Source organism: Manacus vitellinus, unplaced genomic scaffold (genome assembly GCF_001715985.3).
Source record: "Manacus vitellinus isolate BGI_N305 unplaced genomic scaffold, ASM171598v3 scaffold_4_pilon, whole genome shotgun sequence".
Lineage (NCBI taxonomy): Eukaryota > Metazoa > Chordata > Aves > Passeriformes > Pipridae > Manacus > Manacus vitellinus.
In genome coordinates, this window is record NW_021940604.1 from 21,110,232 (window position 1) to 21,135,697 (window position 25,466).

The window sequence follows — 25,466 nt, forward strand, 5'->3', positions numbered from 1 at the left end:
CTGTGGAGACATGTCAGCATAAGACAGATATTTACATCTGATGTATTTTGATCTATTTCTTGCACTTTGTGTACCTTCATGTGGTGATCTTCCTAAAATGAATGTAATTTAAAAATACAAAATACAAATCAGAAACAGCAGCTGAAGTGAAAAATAACCAACACATAGATGCCTCTTGAAATTCACCCCTCTAAAACATATAGCAGTCTTCTATCAAATAAATTTATCTAAGACAAAGAACAAAATCCATTATTGAGTCAAATTCCTAATGAGCAGATGCAGCTTTTTTAGTTACATTTTAAATGCACTTCACAGACATAATTCAATAAAGTCAAACCAAGCATAGGCCAGTGTTGCATTTCAAATTTTCCTCATGCCCATAAAAAATTTCCAGTAAATATTTTCTAAATAACAAATTACACCAATAAATGGAGCTATACAACAGAAATATAACTACCCCTCAAGTCCTGTAAGAGGCTGTCTTACTCGCTATGAATACACAGGCGTGATGTCTCAATGAATGTCAGAGGCCTGATTATAATTCAGGAATTGTCCTTAAGCAGCCAATAAATTAAAACAGCTCTAACACAAAGACTGAAGAGCATAGGATGGCTCAGACACTGGCTTCCTGAACATCTCTTTTTTTCTCTTAAATCGTCTGAAGTATTTCAGTCTTCAGTCAACTGTCATTAATGGGCACGTCTTGAATTCAAATGATACTTAATGTAACTGTCAGAGAAGGGAGAAAAGGGATGCTTAAGATGTGAAGAGAAATCGATATGAAAAAGGTAAGGTGAACAAATGAGTGAAGGTTTTTCCCCTTGCAGGTGATGCAAAAACATCAGTAAATTACCTCCGCATCACTAACGTGGTGACAGCAACAGTGAAAGCCCTTTAGACAGATGGCACACAAATAAAAAAAAACCCACCCTTATTTACAGGCCCATGGTTGTATTCTTTTGTTCTTCCAAAATGTCAGATTTATACAAAAAGGATAATACAGACAATAAAAAGTCAGTGAGATTTCTTAATGGTTATTAAAATGTCAGCCTAGACTACAAGCAACACAAATCCTGTGAAATGGGCAGCAGATGCATAGGAACAGCAGAAAATAACATTGGCTTTGTTTTCTAATAGCCACTACCCAGCCTGACACAGTACATCTGTCTGAAGGAATGCAAAGCTGTGTAGAAAAAACTACAGAAAGAAATCAGCCTGTCCTGGTCACCGCATTAAGACCTTGGCTAATTGCTGGGGTAAGCAGCAAGCAGTGACAGACAAGACTTGCCTTCTAGTAGGCTCCTGGTCCTCCTTGCATTTGTGTCAGAAACATCAAAAAGCATTTCAAAGATGGATGGTGCATTGCTTGTCTCTGTCCACTTGCTAAAGAGCAAGTCCCTACTTCACATACACTTCCAGCAACTGTCACCACGCCCCACTCCCACCGCAGCTATTGGGCCATCAGCTTTCTGGCAGGAGGACTGGGGGATCCTGAACAAGAAGGGTCATTGCCTCTGTCCCTCCCTGCAGCTCAAAGAGCCACTCCTGTCCCCAGGGAGAGGAAGGCTACACCCTGCTCACCATTCTCCCTCCCAGCTCTCTGCAGTAGTCAGTGGCAGGCACCCTGTTACAGTGAGCTACAGGACACCCCTCAACAGCCAGCATGTGGGATCCCCAAAACAGCTCACAGGGAGGCAACCTGCTCCATTTCCTCTGGCATTTGTGTAGGAGGCTTTCTTGTGCTGCTCTAGAGGTTGGCACGAACTTATCCAATTTATGTTCGTCAGGAAATGGTGCTGTGAATTCACAGAGGGCCTTGCTAGGAATTGAGAAAACCAGCTTCCCAACTTGAAATTTAGGAACTAATAATTTTTTTCCTGGACTTCAGTAATAAGGCAGGAAAGTGGTAGCTGATGAAATGCAGGTTTTGTTAATGCTCAGATGTTAAAAAAATAACCGAACAAATGACACTTTAGTTTCTAAAGCAAATAGATTAAAAAGGTTCTTTTGGCATTTTAGGGGAAGAGGAAGTTAATTTCTTATTCACCAATAATTACAGGAAGAAACTACGGCTGCAAAATGAAACAAAGATAGCTTAGCAGTTTTATTATGGGAGAGGAAACATCCCTTGTTAGCAACAAAGAGTCATTTATTGATACAATGTAGGAAAAGACATTTACTTCAGGCCTCTAAATTTTTGCAGGACATAAAGTGCAGAGATGGACCAGTATGTTTTCCGTCAATGACCTCTGCTCTTCTCACATGCTACTCATTATTCAAAAGAGGCCAAGTGCCTCAGCCCTATGAGATGATCTGAGTGGCAAAGGGGAAGGGGAAAGTGCCACACTAAATTTCAGCTCTTAAAGCTTCTCTTTTTGTTTTAAACAGCTGCTCCAGATGAGAAAATACAATAAAATGAGTTATAGACTCACAGAATAGTTCCGGTTTTGAGGGATCTTAAAGATCATCTAGTTCCAACTCCCTACCATGGGCAGGGACATCTACCAATAGACCAGGTTGCTCGAGGCCCCTTCCAACCTGGGCTTGAACACCTCCAGGGATGGAGCATCCACAACTTCTCTGGGCAACCTGTTCCAGTGCCTCAGGTGGTCATAAAAAGCAGCACTTACAAAATGTATCTGTGAGGATGTGAGGAAGTGTCCACTACATTCCTGGCAAGTGAATTGAATGGCATATATCAGCAAAGAAGAAAGGGAAAATTACTTTGTCCCAGTGAGAGGGCAGACATTGCAGGCCTGAAGAGGATAGCACACTGTCTTTGGTAGATGCTGGCTAGCAGTAAGAAAAAGGCTGGTCTGGCCCCAGCCCTGCTCAGTGACCTCTTTGACTTGGTGGCCACATTAGACAGACGATCATTTGGAAAATACGTAACTACAGTAAACCAAAACCAAACCCTTCAAGATTATATAGTTCATAATAAATCAAATGCATCTACAGATTAAAACAAACAAAAAGGAAAAAAAAAACAGTAATGACGCAGAGGGCTTTTTTTCCTTATTGAAGCTTCATAAACATTCTGAAATTCTGAAATTTGGAAAAATACTACAGTCTCACATTGGCTGAAATATCAGCAAATCATAGCAAGACTTTTGGCATGATTAAATAGTAGCTTTACCCATTGCGGCCTGCTCTAACTCCCACAGGAATGGGCAGTGACTTCACCAAAGTCAGATAAATTACACTCTGCACGCAGTTTAGCATTCACAGTTCTTCAAGGGATGCACAGAACTCCCAGTCACACTTTTATTCTTTACATCTGGGTCACCCACATGATAAAATCTGCACCAAAGATTCTGGCAGTACTGCAAAGATACAAAAAGAGCCCTTGTCATTGACAAAAGCAGTATTTGAGGCAGCCAAGTGGTTTATATTAAGATGCTTAAAATTTTATGTGTTTTTACTGTGGGTGTTCAGGACTGGAACATGAACAAAGCAGTGTTGAGGAAATTACTTTCTTTATTAAAAAAAAATCAGCAAAAGTAAGAACAGATCAAACCTCAAATCTTGTATCAGATCTCCTACATTTTCATTGTTCAGACATGGCATAACCTGAATGTGACTATGTTCAGATTTTAGGAGACAAGAGACCTTGGTTCAGGTACCCAGCCAGAATATGAGAAAATTTAACTGAACTGCCTGAGTGCTCACCCTCCCCACCACCAATAGCAGAACAAACAGCATGTTAAACAGGACTTCATGGATGGAAGAAAAGGACAATATGGTGATAAAACAGAATGAACTACAACAGGCACTCCTTTCCTAAGACATTGCAGCAACTATCCAAGCCTCCAATTTCTTCAGCCAGTAATTGCTACACCAGCTAGTTATTCCCCTCCCTGCAGTAATTCTTCATTTCCAGTTTGGGGGTATAAGTCCCTGATCTCTGTGGCCCAGGCTTCTGGGTCATGGGCCCTCCTGCCACCATGCAGTAACGCCATGAACAGTGTGGGTTGCCCTTGTCCTTCTAGCTGACCCCTCCAGTCCATCAGACACTGCTCCATGCTGCTTCAGCTGCCAGATCCTTCAGCAAATCCCTTTCTTGAGGATTTGCTCCCATGCACTGCTCCATGCTCACCCCAGTACCAGTTCTCTTTGCCTCGCTGGTTGTTTTGCAAAAGCTCCTCTTGCTTGTAGGATTAAGCACACTCCCTGATATCAGCAGAAACATCTCTGACTGAGACACTTTTTTCCCAAATGATGACCAAGTATGTAACTACCTCTTAGCTTAGGGCCACCGGTCACCCAGGAATGGTTCATATCACTGGTTTGTCTAGGGTCTCAAAAACCACCACAGTTTCAACATCTCTTCCATTTTAAGCTGTAGAAAGTTCTCAGCTGAAATGCTTCCTAAACATGCCAAAACACGACAAGCAATTTGGACCCATTTAAGGCCTTCCCTGTGGTGCTTGGTACGCACCTCCCTCTCTCCCTCTGAAAACCAACAGAGGAATCCTCCCTTCCCAGGCTGCTGGCTGCTCTCAGCCTTTTGCCCTCATCCAGCAGGCCAACATCAAACAGATCTGAAAAACGCAGTCTGGTTCAGTGCCTGTTCTGTTTTGCAAAAACCAGAAACCACCCCAATACGTCACCATAGAAGTATTTCTATAAATCTTTCCTGCTCAGTACTTTTTATGTACATTTATAATAGAAATAAATCTGAGCTTCGTCTGAGTTTCAGCATCATGAAATGCTGCCTCTTACCCCAGTTTCCTATATAACACAATATAGTTGGTGAGATCCAAAGCTGAAAGAGACCAAAATAAACACTGTATAGCTGCTTCTCTGCCAAGGTCATTCTGTCACAGATTTTAAAACAATAGAGAACAAATAATTTCACTGCTAAAGACACACAGAAAAAGTAAATCAATGCAGACTGGTGTGTATGAAATACCAGGGGTGTTCAAGAAGGGAAAAATATATAATTATACAGATTGAGATTAGAGTACAAAGCAATCTCTGCAGAAATACAGCTCCTAATTTGCCTCCTGTCCATTAGTAGCTGCTGACAGTCATCAATTCCTGGTAACATAAATATGGTCAGAAAAAACGGTACTGCAGATGGGAATGTCATTGCTTGTCACTGACAGGTTTGTTCCGCCTTTCAGGTGTGCCCCTGGTTACTATGGGAACCCTTTGCTAATTGGAAGCACTTGTAAAAAATGTGACTGCAATGGCAACTCAGATCCAAACATGATTTTTGAAGACTGCGATGAAGTGACTGGCCAGTGCCGCAACTGCCTGCACAACACCAGCGGGTTCAAGTGCGAACGATGTGCTCCGGGTTACTATGGGGATGCCAGATTTGCTAAAAACTGTACAGGTATTGTCTCAGTTTAGTCCAGCAGAGCTGAACAAAAGGCAGCACAGCATGATCTATGGATGATCTCCCAAATATCAGAGATATGTGAAGCAGTTAGAAGATATCCGTGGCCCTGGGAGGCAGGCAGTGCTCCTAGCCATCTGCCTGGTGGGATAATTTGGATGCCTGTTCAGTTTGAATCATTCCCAGCGGCAGGGAAATATCTCTTTTCAGTGCCCATGAGCAAGTCTCAGATCCCAGAGTCCAAAACCTTTAGTGCCTGGGCAGGATTAATGTAGGCACTGTTGTGTCCTCCTGAGTCTTGTTTTAAATAAGGGTGTCTAAGCTTTCTTTGGACAGAGACTTCACCTTTATGCTTGTCCACACCATGTGCTGCCCAACATGACCACTCAGACTGATGGTGGTTAAAGACTTAGTATTTTTAAGGGAACAGGATCATCCTTCCTGCCCTGACCCAGTGTCCACTCACTTTCTGCTAGTTTCCACACTGGTAATGTATTCTGCATTTCCTTTGTGTCGGTGTAATCTTGCTGGTTACAGTATTTCCACACCAGAAATGACTGTATTTTAACAGTCTGGTACAGTGCTACCCAGAGGACCTTACCAAAACATACCTGTACAGAGGGTTCACAAAGGTTTATCTCCTCTAATATAATTATTCTCCCGATTTCTACTGAGTTCAATCCTTTGAATTCGTGCCCTCTGTCCTTGCTTTGTCTCTGGGAGACAAGTTTACATCCTCTTTCAAAGCATTTAGGAACAGCCATCACAAAATGCAGGTGCTCAGAGCAAGGACCTTGGAGCTCCCTCCCAACCTCATGGCAGGGTCTTTCCCTGAAGGACTAGAACACAAACTGGGGAGATAGATTACTTCTAGCTCTTCACCTGACTCCAAGGTAAGACACAGCCAAAGTACACACCCAATCTGGACCTCAGAAGCGCTCCGTAACCTCAGGGTACAGAGGTACAGGCCTCAGGGCCTTAGCAATGTCTTGATCCTTTTTGCAACTCACTGTCCACTTGAACTTAACTTTTTACAACTTTACTATAAATGTGGTTTTGGACACACAAGATGGAGTCTGTGAGTACTCAAGTGTCCCTTGTGCTGCTATCTTCATTTGTAGGGGACCTCATATGATATTACTATTGGTCCTTTCTGGTTTTATGTTCTGGTGACAGGTAGAAGTTGAGTTCCCATCTCCAGGATGTAACTCACATCACTTAATCATGTGCTTAAATTCCATTTACAAGAGCAGGAAGAGATAGTGCTCATGTACAGTTATCCCAAAAGCCAAAGCCATGTATCCAAAACAGCTAAAAAGACATCAGCTGTAGGGAACACAATGCCCCAAAACTCACCTCCTACCGGGATCTAGGCACCCTCTGTGATTCTGAGATTGCAAAAGGAAACCTTGTTTATGAACTTCACTGCCCAATTCACCTCACCTGAGATGATTTAACTGCAGTTCTCCCATAAGGAATGAATGACAGGATCTAATCTGTGACTGCTGAATTCCATGAGGAAGGAGAAACACATCCAGAACTTCAAATCAGCAAACTGCAACAATTGTGCCCTGGCCATAGGCAAAAGCAAAGCTTCAAACACCTAAGAGTAGGTTTGCCAGAAATCTGAGGATTACAGGGCATTCCAAGTGTCTAAACAGGTTATGCGATATATAATTTTGGAAGGCATCTCTGAACACACAGTTTTGAAACTCAAGTCAAATTTTTGTCACCTCAGTATAGTTTTTTTGTTTGTGCCCTAAAGTAGCTGCACAGGACTTCTCTGTACAGGCTTTCCATGCAGACTACAAATGAGCATGGTAATTCTCTTTGTTAGCAGATTTCCTTGTAGTACTTGGTCTTTGCTAAAAATAAAAAATGCTTGGGCACTTGGATATGTTGTGAGAGCTACAACTTTTCTATATTTAGAAGTGAATTCAATATTGAAGTTCACTCTAGCAAGTCCTGATTTTTCAGTATTATATTTCAGAGAATTACACACTTCTTGTTTCATCTTAATTTCTGCTGAACACCACAATGTGCGGTACTTGACAGTACTGCATAGATTGCAGTACATCAATACATCCATGATATTCAAACTATTGATATAGTTTACAGGGAAACCTTATACTTTGTTTGGCATTGTAGAACAATTAGAAACTATTGTTTAGAATGGATTCTGAAATGAGACAAATATCTTCTTTAAAACTGAAAAATACAGAAACTAAACTAGTGGAAGAATCAAGATAATCTGCATATATGGTTTTCACAGAGCATCTCAAAGGGTATATACAACAAAAAAAGGCCAGAAAACTTAAAGGAACAAACAGCTCTATCCATCTAAGATATTTTTTTTTTCTTTTGAGTACAAAGATAAAGCCTGTGTAACTGTGTACGGTAGTTTTCAGCTGCTTTTAAATAATTCTTTTTTAACCAGACATCCTTTAGCCACACTTCAAAACTCTCCACAATGTCCCTCAGAAATACAGGTAAATTCAGAAGCTTTCTCCACCAGTAAACCACAGTAGCATTGAAAGTCTTACTTCCCTACTGAAAATGTGGTACTTCTTAAACAAGTAGTTGAAAAATAGTCAGGACTGCTTTTGAAATTTATTTACTATAAGTTTTTTGTAGCAAACTAACAGATATTCATTGAAATAAGAAGACACAATTTTATTTACCTGAGCACTGATCTCAACCAAATTTTAACTTTGTAACTGTGATTATGCCATCAGGGCATGGCAACCTGGTTTCCAAGATACAGGCAAAGAGAAATCTCTGCTTTCAACTGAGACTTTTCTTTCACTTCTTAATAAAAGAAATAGCAAATTAGAAACACTTGTAGATCCAAAAGCTGGTAGGCACCCAGTTCATACAGATTGGGATAAGGTCAAAATACTGACTGCATCAGAAAATTCATAACCAATTTCTGTTCTTACATAGTACAAAAACTGATTAGTTCTACTAACACTGGTCCACTTATACGAAGTTATTCTAACGTTACTGCATCATGTTGTCTTTGAAGTTGTATTACATATTTTCACTGATAATTCCTTGAATGTGCAATGTGCAATGTAAATACAGAAATAGAGAGAAATGAATGGGCTGCAATAAAATGATGGTAAAATATTTTGTTATATGAGATTCTGCTGAAACCATGAATCACAAGAACAAAACAAATTCCAGAAAAGTTGTGGCTGTTCTTATGTTTTGCTTGAGTTTTTGTAATTGTATCAAAGTGCTCAAAGAATACTTTAATCTTTAAAATAATATATTTTAAAAGGCCAATTAAACCTTGAAAGAGACATTTTAGATTAAAAAATAGACTTTTTTAAAAGCTGCTTGTGTTGGCAATAAAAATGTTACTTACTCAAGTTTGAAAAAATGTAAAATGTCATTTATTCTTCACTGTAAGTGGTAGGAGATATTTACTTTTTGATATGTTCAAGGTGATGATGGAATTGGAGTCCACTATCAATCCTTGATAGCTGCAAAGCCTTTTCAGTGACAGCCTGACACAGTGCTGATAAATTCTACAGGGCTTTGGAGAAACTTGTAACTAATAATTAACTTTAGTTGTGCTGTTTTTCTTAGCACATCTCCTAAATGTCACTCTCTCTAGATGCTGATGCACAATGACCCATCTTGGCAACTCTGGCCTCGCTGACTCTGCTTGTAACCAGGCTTCAAACAAGAAATCTCAGCAGAAGTGTTCTCATTCTGTTTTCCACTTTATATTTCATTTGGTTCATTTTGACCATAGTGCAAAAAAATACCTTTTTCTACATACTGAAGGGAAAATCAGTCCAAGAAGTTCTTGATATTGGTTTAACTATCCATGCACAATCCTAAGTAAAATAATTTCACTAGTCTTGCGAGGGGAAAGGGGAGCTGTACATTTTGGAGATTATTCTTTCAAATGTCCTTTCTTTTTCCCCCAGCATGTAACTGTGGAGGGAGAATGTGTGACAGCCAGACTGGAGAATGCCTCGCAGACAGTCCTGAAGCTTCTACTGACACAGACTGCCCAACCATCAGTAAGAACATCATCACGAGAATACCAAAAATTAATATCGCTCTTGTACTTAGAAGCTTACAAATACTAGCTTGGGAGCTCGGTACTCCAGTGGACTTACTACTTTGACCTCGGTCCCACAGAGCATTTAAATTTGTTAATATACACAAGGACCGGTAGACTGAGTATTTAAGCATGTTCTCACACACTTGTCAGAGTACATGGGTATGTCCAACTCTGCAATACAGACTGCACGTTCAGGTACAAGCTGCAGAGCGGGAGAAAAGTGTCACCAAAACCATTTCCATAGACTTCGAGCCACAGTGCCCGCAAAATAATATTTTGGCCCTGAAAACTGCCCTTATAACTTTATCTATTCCAACTTAATTTATGGGTTTCTAGTCATACATCTGTTGTGGTTTAACCCCAGCCATCAAACAAGTACCACACAGCCACTCACTCACTCCAGCAGGATCAGGGAGAGAATCAAATGGGTAAAAGGCAGAAAACTCATGGATTGAAATTAAGATGGTTTAACATGGAAAACAAAAGCCATGCATGCAAACAAAGCAAAACAAGGAATTAATTCACTGCTTCACATGGACAGGTGGGTGTTCAGCCATTTCCAGGACAGCAGGGCCCCATCACCTGTAACAGTTACTTGGAAGACAAACACTATCACTCTAAGCATCACCTCCCTTCCTCCTTCTTCCCCCTACTTTATATACTAAACATGATGTCATATGATATGGAATATTCCTTTGATCAGTTGGGATCACTGTCCTGTGTCTCCTCCCAGTTTCCAACACAGCCCAAGTCTGCTCACCAGCAGTACGAAAAGCAGAAAAGGCTTTGGCTCTGTGTAAGCACTGCTCAGCAATAACAAAAATATCTCTATATTATCAACCCTGTGTTCAGCAAAAATTCAAAACACGGCCCCCTACTAGGAACTATGAAGAAAATTAACCCTACCCCAGCCAAAACCAGCACATCTAATATAATTCGTTGCTATTGCCAATTTGACATATATCCATCAGTCAGTTGCTTTTACATATCTCCCATATTCTGATAGGAAACCTGGAGAGTTTCCTGGAGCATTATGTTGTAACTATTGCTAACCACTGATATTTTTTAAATGTTAGTATATTTATATCTGTGGTATAATGCAGACCATTAATCCTAAACTGACTCTCAAGAAGAAGGGTCATATGCCTGAAGTGCAACCAGAAGGAAAGCATTTGGGAGCTGCTAGAATATCAAGGAAAAATGTCTGTAGGAATCTCACATTCACCTAGGTCTCTTGCGCTTAGTGATGACACCAATATTACTAAAAACAAGGTGGCATTGCAATCATTCAGCAGGAACAAGGATATAGTTCTGCACAAGCACTTTTCAGGCATGTTATAACTGTGGTTTTCGAAGCTGCCTTCCTAATCAAATAGGCAGTCAAAAGCCCATGTGCTGGACATCTTTACTTCTCATACCACTGAATTTTAAATACAGAGGTTTGGGTTCTGAAAAAATGCAGGGGTTTTTTTGACCCTCATCTGCTATTCTTCAGACCACAAGCATGCAGAGCCTAGGGAATAGCCAGGAAATACCTCTCCCTCTCTCCCTACTGATTACAGAATTGCTGTGGCAGCCCCTTTGAGCAGTTCCATCTGGTGCTGCTCAGCTGGAAATATCATATCTGTACTGTGGGACCTTGGAAGTAGGTGGATGAAAGTGAAAGAAAGATGGGTATCCATCAGGATCCATCAATGACAAAGAGAGGGAATGCCACAGTGCAAGAGCACTATAAAATGAATTTATAACATGAATTTAGGATATTTGCTGTTAATTGACACAAACATTAAAGAAAAATTATGCTTTCTTATTTTCTTACCAGGCTGTGATAAATGTATTTGGGATTTGACAGATGACATCCGATTATCAGTTCTGGCTATCGATGAAAGCAAATCAACTTTACTGAGCATTTCTACAGGTCTTGCAGCTCAAAAGCGCTTGAATGACTTGAACCTCACTACCACCCATCTCCAGGTACCAACATTGATGACTTTTTTTTTTTTTAATATAATTTGAATCTTTGAATTTCCACTCCATTCCTGTGAATTTCAATCCCTGCCCTCACTAGAGAAATAGTTTTTTTTCAGAGGCACTGACTTTTTTTCCCCACATGCAGGAGGCAATGTCCAAAAAGAAGAGCCATGTTGTGCTTTGGACTATCCAGGTCGAAGACGCTGCAGATGAAATGAATGACCTCCTGAGAGAAGCAGCAACACTTGATGAACAGGTTTGTTTATAGCCTCCTGCCAAAACTCTGAGAGTTTGCACGTTGCCATAGTTACCTCTTGGCATAAAAGGCTTGCATAGAATAGTTCCAGTTGGAAGGCACCTACAACGGTCACCTAGTCCAACTGCCTGAGCAATACAGGGCTGACCAAAAGCTAAAGCATATTATTAAGGGCATTGTACAAATGCTTCTTAAACTCTGACAGACATGGGGCATCGACCACCTCTCTGTGAAATCCGTTCCAGTGTTTGACCCCTCATGACAAAAAAATGTTTCCTAACACCTAGTCTGAATCTCTGCGTTCACCAAACAAGAGTGGATGTGCCCTGAAAGACAGTTGGGAGAACCTTCTATTTCTAGCTTTGTACTTTAACTTTGAATTAAAAGCATAAATGACCTATCAAGTCTTCTTCACAGAAAAGGAAGGAGGTAAGGCCAAAGTGTGTTGAGTGTGATTGGAGGTTTGACATCAATCACAAAAAGCTTCTCCTCAGATCTGGGTTCCCACTTACCCCCTACACAACATGTTTGATCTGAGATACACACTGCCTTTCTCTTTCACATTTTATTTTCTAGTTAAGTGAAGTAACCAACACTGTCTAATTCAGATTGACTTTGGAAGCATTTGTACTATATCTATTTTACGTGTATGCTCTCATAAAACTAAATTAGCCACAATTAAACATTTCAAAATATATTATAAACCTGCCAATTTAAAAGGTTTTTCATGTATCCACTGAGATGGGAACCTGATCAGCGCTCAAGTTATTTTTAACACAATTTTAGTCATAAATATTGCACCCATATCAAATTGCCAGGCTATAAAATTAAAGTTATCTGCTCTCAGATCCCACAACACTATCATTGCACCCTAGAAGGATACTGTTATGTTATATGTTAAGAGAAAAAATAGGGTTCAGAACTGCTTCTCTATTTTAAAAAGATAATATTAAACATCTTTCTGTTGCTAAGATAGATAGATAGATATTAGTAAAATACATCACTCTATGCTATTATCAGAGATAACCACATCTGTAGTAGGACTAGATTATATTTCATGCTTATTGCAAAATGCCAGACCTTATATTCACTATACCAATTCTTTCACAAGACAAATTAAAATTATACCTCAAACTAAAACTCAAATACAGGAGCAAGTAGGGAGAAAAAAAAAACAACACAAAGGAAAGCAAAAGAGAAAAATTGAGTTTGGGTCAACAGTTTAGTTACTTAGTATAAAGGGCACCTAGGAATGATACAGACTATGCCTGTGCTCAAGAGAGCTTTGATTAAATCAGCTCACACACAGAGCTCTGTATCTGTGAATATCTGTCAGAGCTCACATGCCTCAGTGTTCCTCTATGTAGTTGGTGAGCCAGATGATTAAGGCATTAGGTTTTCTATGAATATTTAGTGAATTTGGATAATAACATTACATTTTCAGTACTATCTGGGGATTTCTGAGCTCATTCCTCAATTTTATTGTCCTTGAACAAATAAATTCAGTGTTTCCTCTGGTCTTTTCTCCCTTGTTACTTCTAATGCTTGTTCCACATCAATACCCATGATTGCTTGCAAAGGCAGGGAAATAACGGCCCCAGACTCTAAGAGTGGGAGGAAGAGCACAATAATAACTCTGAATATATTGAACTTTGTGCTCTTTCAAGGCACTTTAATGGAAAATGGGTGGTAGGGCCTTCAGTGGATTTTGCAGAGATATGCAGCATTTTCTGTTCGGAGCACTTCACACGCATGTTCCCATGTCTCAGGTGTTGCTGCAGATTCTGATCTAAACCCCAAAGTCAGGATGAATGCACCAACTGCAGGCAAAACCTCCTGCTAAATGAGAAGAGTAAATGTGACCTGTAGCTCCTTGAATCTGCATGGGATGAGCTTTGAGTAAAACAGCACGTAGCTTGATCCTGAATGTTTGGCAGACATGCACCAGAATCCTTACTACTAACTCTTACATTTGTTTTATCAGTATGCCCATCCCTCTTAGCAGTGCTGGCTGCCCTGGCCCTGCCTTCAAATGCCACCTGGGGCCTCTGCAAACCCCACGTGAAAATGTGGGAGAAGGTTGATTTCAGCGCTGAACCTGCAGCCAGAATGCGCTTCTTGCAGGGTCAAATAAATACAAAGCGAGCATACCAACAGCCAAGTATCCTCTGCCTTATGAGGTATCAGGGCACCCTAAACCCAGAAAGCAGCTTTACTGTTGAAAATTTTGCTGATGCAGCCCCAACAGAGACTGTGAATCAAACACCTTACCACTGGGAAGTGTGTAGTGTGGATTTACACACACCCACACCCAAAGGGTCCATGAAACATTGACAGCACAGTAGTCATGTTGTTTTCTTTATCCTAGGAGATAACAGAGAAAATTAAGTCTAAAGACTCCCAAAGTCAGCAACCTTCTTGAAAAGAAGGTGACTATGATATGGTAGCTCTCTGTTTCCCTTACCTATAAGGGAACACAATGCAGAGTGCAACCTCCAACACAGTAGTATAGGAGAGTGGCTATGCTTTTCAGAGTATTTTTAATCCTCATGCTTTTTCTTACTTCGAAAAAGATTCAGCTCTCGGGACCTCACTTGAGGAAGACACTGATCTGCAAATGACTGTGAGCTTGACATCTTCTTCTTCATTCTATATGCCTACTCAGAGATGCCATACCCAGCAAAATAAGCCATCAGATGGAATTTTACAACTGTACATAATTTATGAAAATTTTATTTCAGCAAATAATGGATAAATATGGGACAACTTTTAATCTTTCACTCTGCAATTCTGAAAACATCAACAAGACCGATCTGCACTTTGAGCACCTTTGTAAATATCACTTTATATGATGAAAAGGACTTCCCCATGCTCATCAGGAGAAAAGAAAATGTGTGTTTATACTCCTCATCCTCACATCTGAAAAGAAATCTAATGTTTACTTCATATGTTTTATTCATAGGGAAGTGAAGCATCCAGCAAAGGCTTATTGGTACAGAAGGAAACCATAGAGACCAACAACCGTGCTACTCAGCTTGTGCAGCAGCTCAATAACATGAGAGATAACATTGAAGGTAAATAGATTTCTTTCTGGCTCAGCTCAGTGTCAAGAATGTATTGATGAAACCTTCATGTGTTAATGAATCTTCAAGAATTTTTACTGTCCTACATATCAAAGGGTTTATCCTTCGATATATAGGACAGTATGTAATTTATAACAACAGTAAACACTTCCCAAGCACAGCTGCACTTAAAAAAGATTTCCTAGTCAGAGATAATCATCTTCATCTGGAATATCTATGACATATTGTTATCATCCTCATATATAAAAATGAGACTAAACCAATTACAGCCTCTTCTTCAATACCTACAGAAAGCAATAAAACCCAAAATGAACGTACTCAAAAATATCCCTGTCTTCTGTACAGCTGCATCATGAAAGCCTCCATCCTGCTATAGAACACATGGGTTTTCCCAGGCTTCAGCAAATCCAACAGTATACAAAAGCTGTCTATGGCACCAGAATAGAATAGACTGGCAGTTGAGGTTAAAGAGCCCTTTTCCAATGGAAATATTTGATTAATAGACCTGAGTAGTTCTATCTTAGCAGTTATTGCAAGCTATGTGGCAACTTGTGTAAGAAAGAGTGGTTACATATCAGCTGTTGTCCTTGCTTTCCTTACCTCCATGACTGCTCCAACCACTACTTTATTTCAGCAAATGTGGTTCATATATCCCACCACACAAAAGAGGCAGGCTAATACCAGTCTCATAGGATGTTACATTTGTACTGCCTCCTTTCACATCTAATGCTAAACCACCGTTGGCTGCTTGGTCATTTTTCACATTCTATTTTTACAATTACTGAGTATAAGCATCAGCATGAGCCTCGTTGTGTGTCACTAGCAATCATGATCCATGTCTTTGGATCATCCTGTTACATCATTAATTGATTTGGGGCAGGAGGAACTGCATAAGGCAGATATGTATCTAGTTCGGCACACAAATAACACAATCAGGTTAAGCTGTTATAGAAGAAGCAACATCTATGGCTGTGAATAAAGAGAGTGAAAACAGTTGGAAACAAGTAGGTGAAAATTATTTCCACCATGATGGAAACTATTATTCTACAGAGGCATCACCCTGTACAAGGCAAACCACTCTTTACTGAAGAGAATGTGTGTGTGCCAGCAAAAGGAAAAAGAAATCCATGGAGCCCCTGGTCATGATCAGTTAGTGCTCAGTATGAGCCTTTAAAGCTTCACTAATGGGCTCAGGGTCCAGCAAGAAAATGCATACAGAGACACTCTGCCAAAGAATAAGTGGCGCCACAGTTACACATCTATCTTTTATAAAAAATCTTACAGATACATATTGCTGGTTTTGCCAGCTCTGGTTATCCACAAAATTAGTGATAAATACAAGCCAAAGGCACGCACATCACAGGGTACAAAAGAGGTGGTGATTTGTATTCGAGGACAGGAAGTGAGAAGTGGGTAAACTTTGTAATGCTTACACTGGGGATTGGTAAACTCAATTTAGCTGCAGGGATCCAACAGTGTTGAACAGTTTTGAACTGTTTCAAAACCTTGAAATAGTATCTATCTCCAAACCAGCAAGGCAGTATACCTCATTAAGGTGCCTCAAACTTCTGCAGATGGAAAAAGAAGTTACTTCAGTCTCCTTACCACTGTTGTTATTTAATAAACATAACACTTCTCCTTACCATAGTTGTTGTTTAATATACATAACATTTTTGCAGCAGCACTTAAAAACCACAATCCCAGATAAAAGCCCCAGCCAACTACATGCCACAGAACTCAAAATAAAATGATGATTCCAGCCTATGAGAACTGCCAAGCCAAATAATGCACACATCCCATGCCTGCTTAATCTTATCCTCTTCTGATGAGACCTCCACATATGCCAGAAAGTGTGATTTTTTTACAGGTTTAATTTTAAAACTGAATTAAACATAATAATTATCTACCATAGAGTTGAAGATATTTAAAACTTTCTTTTGCCTACAGCATGATCTGGATTCACAAAAGTAAAAGTACTCCACATTATTTACTTCTCTGTAGACACAATGAATTGACCATCTGTTCCTTTTTCCCCCCAGAAATCAGCAGCAAGTCAAAATACCTCGTAATTCAACAACAACAAGAGCTGAGCCCTGAAGAAGTTGCCCAGAAGCGAAGTGTGGCTGAGGAGATGCTGAAGGAGATCAAACGTCGTAAGCCTTTCACTAATCAAAGGCAACTTGCGGATGAAGAGGAAAATGCAGCAGAGAAGTGTAAGTTTTCAGTCTTTTCCATTCACCCACATGTTGCACAGCTGGCACGGGGTGGGCAGCTCTGGGTGTACTGCTGAGCCCTTGGGGAGAATGAACAGGCATTTGGCAAGCACCAACTGGTGTGCTGGATATGCTGCTGCTTCCAAATGCCTGCTCCAAGTCTGCTGATGCTTGCTGCTCCCCATGGCAGAATGGGGAGAAAAAGATCTACGTGTGCCTGTGCATTGCAGCACCTCAACAACAGATGCTTAGAGAAGGTTCATGACAGGACTGGAATTGCTCTTGTGAATGTCTTTTCCCCTCCAGCTCTGCCATGGGGACAGCAAGCTCCAGTAGAGAGAGAAAAACTACTGGCATAGGAAAGAGTGGCAATCTAGTTCTCACAGCTTAGTGAACATGAGTCAGAATGTGAGGCTTAAGGACTGTCTTCTCCAGAATAGTCTGCCTAGGTTTTGACAATGAAAAACAAATAAAAAGCAAGGAAAGATAGACCTAGTTTCTTTTAAGGACTTCTATTTCAGAGGGGGAATTAATAGGATTAAAATAAGGTAGTGAAATGAGAGGCATCTTTCCTTTTCAAAAGAGGAAGGAAAATTAAAATCTAAGGGTATGATCTCAAAAGTGAGCTTTACAAAATGTGTTTTACTGTTTCCTGAGTAATAGCAACAGAAATTGTTGTATACGTAAGTTTTGTCAGACGTGCAAGCTTTGGATTTATTGGCCTGTTATTTTTCTCCTAGTGCTACAGCAAATTGAAGTGTTTCATGAGAAGTACAATGACACCAGATCCCTAGTATCTGATGTGCTAGAGCAACTCAGCGAACAGGATGTGAAGCTGTCAGATCTGGAGGAGGCATTAGACCAGGCACTTGACTATGTTTTACAAACGGAGGATATAAATAAGGAAAACACAGCCAGTCTCCAAAGGCGTGAGGTACTGTGCAGTACATTTATCACAGCTTGTCTGCAAATGCTCGATCTCTGCCATTGCTTAAAGTAGTAGACTGAACATAAGTTAAAGTCAGGAATCACCACACCAAAAAAGAATTTCTTGGATCAGTCAGCAGGATGAGTTTGACTCTTCAGTTCTAAGAAACAAGTTGTGAAAGTTCAAGGTACTTTTATTTATTTGTGGAGTGACAATAAATGACAAATTTTGGCATGTCATGTCTCATCAGACCAAGGAAGAGATGGATACTTATGCCTACCCTTGGAAGGCATATTACAGTAAAACACAGGAAGCTTGAAATTTCATGTAGCATGGCTGCTATAAATATTGTGCTGGGATTGTTTCACCTATTATGTACTGACTTATAATGTGAAAGAACTTCATGCTCGCAAAAGTAATTATATTCTATGAAAACAATTATTTATAAAGACTCTGCGCTGCATTTGTGCCCTGGTCTGAGTTCATTCATACTGTCTCACCCATACTTTCTCTCTGATCCTCTTTAAACAAAATGCATCACCACTTTTTCAGGAAGAGCAGAGGGTGGTCCTTGCACCTTCATGCACAAATCCATCGTCTAACTGCTGCACAATAGGTACCTTGAAATTGGGCTTCCTACGTGCTGGGTGAACAGATTAGTTGTAAGGATACAGCAGTTTTCCCCTAAGACCTGTTCAAATAAATAGTTCCAGAGGAGAGCTCAGAGGAGATCTGTCCCCTACAGCATGGAAGTGGGGCATGTTTGCCTCTAAGTGGTGGTATTAGGTTCAAATCCCATATGGCTGATGAGGAAATTGAATTTTCAAGCCTCTTATCCCAGGAAAGTACCCAATCCATCAACCATATAAAAAAAGAGTATTTTTTCTCTTCCCAGAGGTTCTGTGACTCTTTCCCCGCTTTCCTAAGTTTCCTTTAAGGAATGCAAAACCAGAATATCCCATTTATTTTTTCAGCAAAGAATAAAACGACAAGGAGAATGAATTGGGAGCATTTGAAGGAACCTGTTTTCATTTTAGTGGCTGAATTCGTTTGGATTCTGGAGCAGAAGGGGGTTAGGGAGCAGTTTTGTGATTTGAAGAATAATCTTGCAAATTCAGGCCAACCTCTGGGTTTCATAGCATCAGAGGCTGAGTTTTGAGCTCCTGAAATTTACAGTGATAGAAGTTCATGCTGATGTGGAAGGTCTAACAATTCAATAGAGAAATCAGGTGTGCTGCTCTCATGAATCCTTCTATAAGAGGTTGTGATCCTTCAGTACAAAGCCTCTTCTGTTGTTCCATTGTTTCATAATTACAGTGCCAAGCTGCAGCTTGTCTCACATTTATGAAGCAAAGCCTGAAGTGTGTAGTTGCATTTGTTCACTGTTTTTAACCAGTTGGATCTTCATTATTCCTCACAATGAAGGAATATGCTTTACTACTGACAAGGAAAAGAGATCACTCTTCTGTAGATTTTAAAAAACTCCAGAAAAAACTAATCTCCATATCACTATGAAAAATTGCTGGTTAATTTGTCTCTTCTGGCAGTGCACTGAATAATGTTTCATTCCAGTAACTGGTTATGCTGTAATACAAAATAAAATAAATAAATTTTTTAAAAAATCACTCAGCATTTCTTTCACAAAACCAAAAAAGTGCACAGTCACATTATAATATGTAGCTATTACAGATGTCTGGGAAAATCAGACTTCAGATATGTCTAAAATCTATTTAGTTCACCACTGTCTTTTGAATTAACTTGACACTGTATTTTATCAATGCACAAATGGTATTGGATGTGATTTATGTTTTGGGGTTTCTTTGTAGAAACAACTTGAGAAAGTAAAAAAGCAAATGGATGAAGTGAACAGCATTTTGCTCAGTGCCACAACTATTTTGGAAGAACCACAAAAGGTCAACTCTGATTTAAGTGAAGTAATAAAGGTAGGTGCCTGAGTGACTTGTTTAAATAATATGTCCTGACTTTTTTATGTGTTTGGACCATTAATCAAAAACCTCTCCTTTTTATACTACTTCACTGAAATACTGATTAATATCCCCTGAAAAAGTAGAACTCTTGGATGAAAAACTCTGTAATTACAGTTTACTGCCTAAAAAAAATAATTCTATTATAAGGACACCTTACTGTACAAAAAGCTTAGTGAAAGACTTTGCTCTAGAGTTCTCAGTTATTTCATTATAAGCAGATGCCAAAGGATGCTCTGGTAAAAGACTGCACTATATGCTAAATTCCTTTTCTATTACCTACCAGTAAGCACGGAAGAAGGCTAAAGATCCCAGATATCAGAGTTAAAACCAGGCAATGTGTAAAACATATATAAACAAATTGTCTCATAGAAACCCTCTTCTGGAACTGTAGATTACTATCCAGTGTTTTGAGCGAGACATAGTGCTGTAGGAAATTTTTTGAAATTTTAGGTGTTTGGATTTTCTATGAAAAGATGAAGAAAATAAAACTAGGATTTTTATAACTGAAATATTTACAAAAACTGGGTTTTTTCTTCATGATTTATTTTAAAATTTTGAAATAATTTAAGAGAAATTAAAATTTTCTACAAGAATTCACTTTGGTCATAGTTGCCCATTCTTAACACAAAAGCAAATATCAAAAGTCATTAATTTTTCTTTGAAAAGATAACTTGAGAAAACAGAAAGCTTACTTTGTAACCACCCCTGGGAGATCAAGCAGTATGTTGGGGGGGGTTTCTTGTGTTTTGTGCAAAACAAATTATTGCAGTTTATCAATTCGTGTTCCTCACTGCTGTGGATAAGTTTACACATAGAGGGTGTTCACACTGCAGGGACGGTAGTATGCAAACATCATACATCTTTCTTCCTCATCAACAATAAATACTCTCACGTTTCATTCATTCATACTTTTTCTCTCCCTCCATTTCATCCTTTTTCATGTATTTTGAGGCCAAATTTATAATCTTCAAACACATCAGCAATGCTGTGTATTGGAGAGAAAGTGAAGCCCATTTGGTCTTCCCCACAACTATTTCATATAAGAAAGATGGCTAAGGCAAAGGGATACTACTTCTCTTTGGCTATACATACATATAGATAGTATTTAGGTGGACTGATTTACAAATTAGACTTACCCAAGACGTCTTAGCATGACGGATATCATGTTTTATACAATGTGACCCAGCTCACAGCTGTACAATTAAACTATCTGCCCCTCTCCAGCAATTGCCAAATTGTCAGCCAGGGCACAGGCACCCTCCCATGTTACTCCCAAGGAGGCAGGTTTGGGAGAGCAGAAGCCAGCCAGGGCCAAAACAATGCCAGGGCCCATGCGGTAACAGGATGACACATGAGACAAATAACCATGGAAATATTTATTTCATTTTTATGGATATTATTTAGAAGTTGCAAAACCTAATTTCTGGTCTGCAGTCTTCACAGAGAAGAGGTTAAAAAAATAAAAAAATATGGGTCCCAACTGCCAGCTTTAGAAGAACCACAATGAGGGGATTTTTGTAAAGATCAGGTTTAATTACCTCATCTCTTAACACTTCACTTTGAAAGACTTGTTATTGGCACAATTCTGGAGAAAACATACAAGACATAAAGTAAGACATTTCTCATGTATTTTATGCATATGTCTCTAATATCTTCTTAAGGGATTTCTGGAGTTCTAGTTGATTTTTATCATTCTGCATTTGTCTTTCCATACTGACATTCACCTTTAGATCTTTCCTCTTTTGCTCTTAAAAGTGTAAAATAAAACAACTTTACAGAAAAAAAAAGGGGACATGATAATAATACAAAAGGGTAAAATAAAACATAATAATCAAAATACAGACTTGATTTTTTACAGTTTTCATCTTCTTTCCTTTCTTCCATAATTTGTTCAGAATGCATCAGGGTTCTACGCAGAAATAGATGGAGCGAAAAAGGAATTGCAAGAAAAAATAGCCAATCTGTCTCTGTTTGATGATGATTTGGTAGAAAAGGCTATGCATCATACACACAACCTAAGAAGACTTGCTGATGAGCTGGACGGGTAAAATTTAACTTCAGCAGACTCTGTTCATACGAGCGCTATTTACTGAACAGCTGAATGAACTAAAAGACAAGGAGAAACATCATGACCATAAATAGGCACTGCACAAAACAGTGTTAAGTCACGTATAGAAGGATTTGTCATGGTCTAGAGGGAACAACTGAAATTGAGCTAAGCAAAATCTATGAAACTTTTTAAAGAATAAAGAATAAACACATATCTTGCACGACATTCTCTTCCAATACCAAAAGAATAGGAAAGGTAGATCACTGAAAAGTAAAACAATACAGGCAGAAACAGCTCATGTCAGTAAGTTCATTCACATAAAAAAACATTTAGCATTACAGGACACAATATGGGCTTTGAGATAATTTTTGTTTAAGAACTTGTTTACAGATGGAGTAGTTCTGATTCACAATAGGTTGCGTCCCAGTGAAACTGGCCCACAGTAGTAATAAAAAATTACTGTAAGTCTTTTTATCTTGCTGGAAGATACTAAATGCATCAACATTGCATCAATTTACTAACTTACTACTAGTACAAATATATTATTCTAGACAGATTTGAAATATGACCTTATTTGCGATCGGGACTACACGTGGAAAAATCACTGCTGTAAATGAATTCTTAAATAAAATATGTCACTGAATTCTGCTTTAAGTAACATCATGGGCATATGCTTTTGGAAGATAAACTTAAAACTACTATTCAAGTATGTTATCCTAATACCAGTTGTTTCTTAATATTAGTATGCCCTATATAGGAGATTAAAATAGAGAAAAAAATAACAGATGGTTTTCTTTTATACAATTATATGAAGCTGACATCTGAAATTGTTCTATAATGCCACACAAACTACACACAACCTAAAAACCAAACAATATGTTCAGTCTGAGATAGCTAACTGGGGGAAGTAGAATCACTTGAAAGAAAATACCCCATATGGCTAGCCTTCCTCACTTGCCAAAATAATTTAAAAACTACTACCAAGTCAAACACATTAGGAATTTCACAAAAAGCAAACAAAAGTAATTACAAAATATCCATACAGAAATATGCTGACTCTTTTATTTGTTAAGAAGATTGTCCTGCAGTGAAATTTTAATCCTTTAAAACATTTTGCCTGACCTCAAATCATTTTGGTTGTATAAGTTTGCTTTATTAGCCTGTTAAGATTTTATTTGATAGAGTTTATTCTTTTGCCTTAAGGGAATATAGCTGAAAATTCTTGCAACAACAGTGAATCTGGAAACTTAGCAATCCCTGAGTGTGCAAACACTTTGAAGTGCATGCACGCACATACAAATATGTATATTTACATTTAAATCTATATCTCATGTATACTGTGAAATCTGCTTATCACTAAAACACTAAAAAATAATATTGATTCAGAATTGCTAATAGCTGAAGGTTGAGCCCTGAACCAGATGCTGTTTGGAATATCTCCTTATCTCCCAGTTCTCACCTAATATGCAAGTCAAGCTCAACCATGCCATCAAAGTTGTCTTGTGTTTTTTAAATTTAACTTCTTGCAAAGTTTCATGACCACGAGTAGTTCTTCATCTGATCTTCCCTCTTTTCCCACCTACTTTTGGAAAATATAAACATGCAAGTGATACATCTATCCTAGTCACTGACACACACAGGTCTTTCCATTCATGGCCAGAAGTTATTCCTAAAGAAGGACTACCAACAGATCTGTTATTCTGTAAATTTATGGAATATCTAATTTAGATTAAAAAAAGATAAAAGTTCAGTAGTCACGTGTTCCTGCTCACATAGATGTTAAGTGCAAAATGCCCGGAGTTAAATGACTGGGAAGTACCTTCTATCCACATAATTTTCACCTGTTTCAGATTGGTCATACACAATGAAGAGACTACCACTTAGGCTAAGTATATTTATGTGTGTGATTATGTAGTCAGAATGTTGAGGATATTGATCAATTTGAAACTACTTTGATTCAGTTTGGTTTCTTCTTTTACTCTCTTTTTAACAGGAATTTGTATGGTGTTGATTCAAATGGTTTGGTACAAAGGGCAATCAATGCTTCAAATGTGTATGAAAACATTGCTGGTTATATTGAAGAAGCTAATAAAGCTGCATTGCTGGCACTGAACACAACAAACCGGGTTAAAGATGTAAGTAATTTTCATAACATCACCTTTTACTTTGCAATGCTTCAAGGACTTCAGACACATAAGTGTAAATTAAAAACAAGATGTAGCTTAACTGGCAGCATTGAACTTCTCACTGCACATCTATTTTCCCTTTATTATTTCCTGAATTAAATCCTATGTGGTTAATTATTCTGCCAGTATGAGTTCCTGATATTTGAAAAGACCCAACAGGTTCTTCTGTCCCTATCCCATCACAGAGTGATGCTGCTCTGTGTTGTGAATCATATTGAGACACTTCTGTGAAAGTCCAGAAAACTTCTTGGCCTTGTGGGAACCTGAGCTGGCATTTAGTGCTTGAGAACTACTAGTTCACTCAGTGCCATGTGGCAGGAAAGGTGGTCAGGATATCTAACAGAAGCACCACTGTTTCTCATAGAAAATCAAGTTAAAATGGGACAAAGCCCACTCATATACTCAGCGTAAGGATAAGGATGCTAATTTTGTCTCTGGCCTTACTGTTCTAGAATACTTTATAAGTATTTTTTGTACATATATAATTTCCAATCTGTATACATGCTATTTACCAACAATTTATCAGTGGGATAGCAAAAGGACTTCGGTAGATTAAAGAGGCCTGAACCCCAGAGGGCTGTGGGATTTCAAGTCCAGCCCTCTGTTTCCAGCATGCTATTGCAGACTGCAAGGCAGCTCCCCATGCAGTGCAAACATTCAGCACCTATCTGAGATGACAGTAGTCAGTGCCTAACATGCAGCATGAGTGTCATGTTGACTAAACTGGAGCTGATAAATTAAGAGGACTTTTGTGCTTTCTGAACCTTTGTTATTCAGTAGTGTTGTCTGGAAAACCACACATTTCTCTGAATGTTTTTAAAACAAAAAATTCTGCTTTTCAGTCTTTTTTGCCAATCTTAAATGTTAACAAAGGTAACGAAACTGCAGTGACTTTGCAATTGCATTTATATGCAGGTAATATGTTGTCCATAATTGAGCATGACAAAGCAGAACATTCCGTAAACATTATTCTGACTTTCTTTTTTGGAACATACTTGTAGGCTGCAGTTGGAATTGATACTCAGGTCATTTACCATAAAGGTAAAAGTGAAGAACTTCTCATCCGAGCCACGCAGCTACAACGGACAGCACATGACAGTAAATATACGTCCTTTCTACTTTCCCAGTCAGCATAAAGGCATGCATGTTAAAGTAAATTTTAAAAGCACATCACTAAGGCACTAAGGCACATCACTGTTTAAATATGTGACCTTGCAAACGGTTGTTCACTGGTAAATATATTCAGCTTAGTAGTTCAACTAAAAGCAAATCGCAACAGTATAAGTGTTCAGCAAACTGGATTTCACCAATTTCACCAAAATCTGAAAGGATTTTGGTCTTTGTTCACTGTGAAAGAAAGAAAGCT

At 38.9% G+C, this 25,466-nt stretch overlaps 1 protein-coding gene across 3 annotated transcripts in view; it reads left to right on the top strand.

Annotated features, from left to right (window-relative positions):
• LAMA4 (laminin subunit alpha 4) overlaps positions 1-25,466 on the top strand; it is a 102,543-nt gene that overhangs the window by 40,404 nt on the left and 36,673 nt on the right. For all 3 annotated transcript variants that reach the window (XM_008931395.3, XM_018078184.2, XM_018078186.2), the window contains exons 5-15: positions 5,127-5,341; positions 9,286-9,381; positions 11,248-11,399; positions 11,542-11,652; positions 14,615-14,726; positions 16,775-16,948; positions 17,689-17,882; positions 19,703-19,819; positions 21,760-21,908; positions 23,908-24,049; positions 25,102-25,198. In XM_008931395.3, coding sequence (XP_008929643.2) covers positions 5,127-5,341; positions 9,286-9,381; positions 11,248-11,399; positions 11,542-11,652; positions 14,615-14,726; positions 16,775-16,948; positions 17,689-17,882; positions 19,703-19,819; positions 21,760-21,908; positions 23,908-24,049; positions 25,102-25,198 — 1,559 coding nt within the window. The remainder of the gene's footprint in view (positions 1-5,126; positions 5,342-9,285; positions 9,382-11,247; positions 11,400-11,541; positions 11,653-14,614; positions 14,727-16,774; positions 16,949-17,688; positions 17,883-19,702; positions 19,820-21,759; positions 21,909-23,907; positions 24,050-25,101; positions 25,199-25,466) is intronic.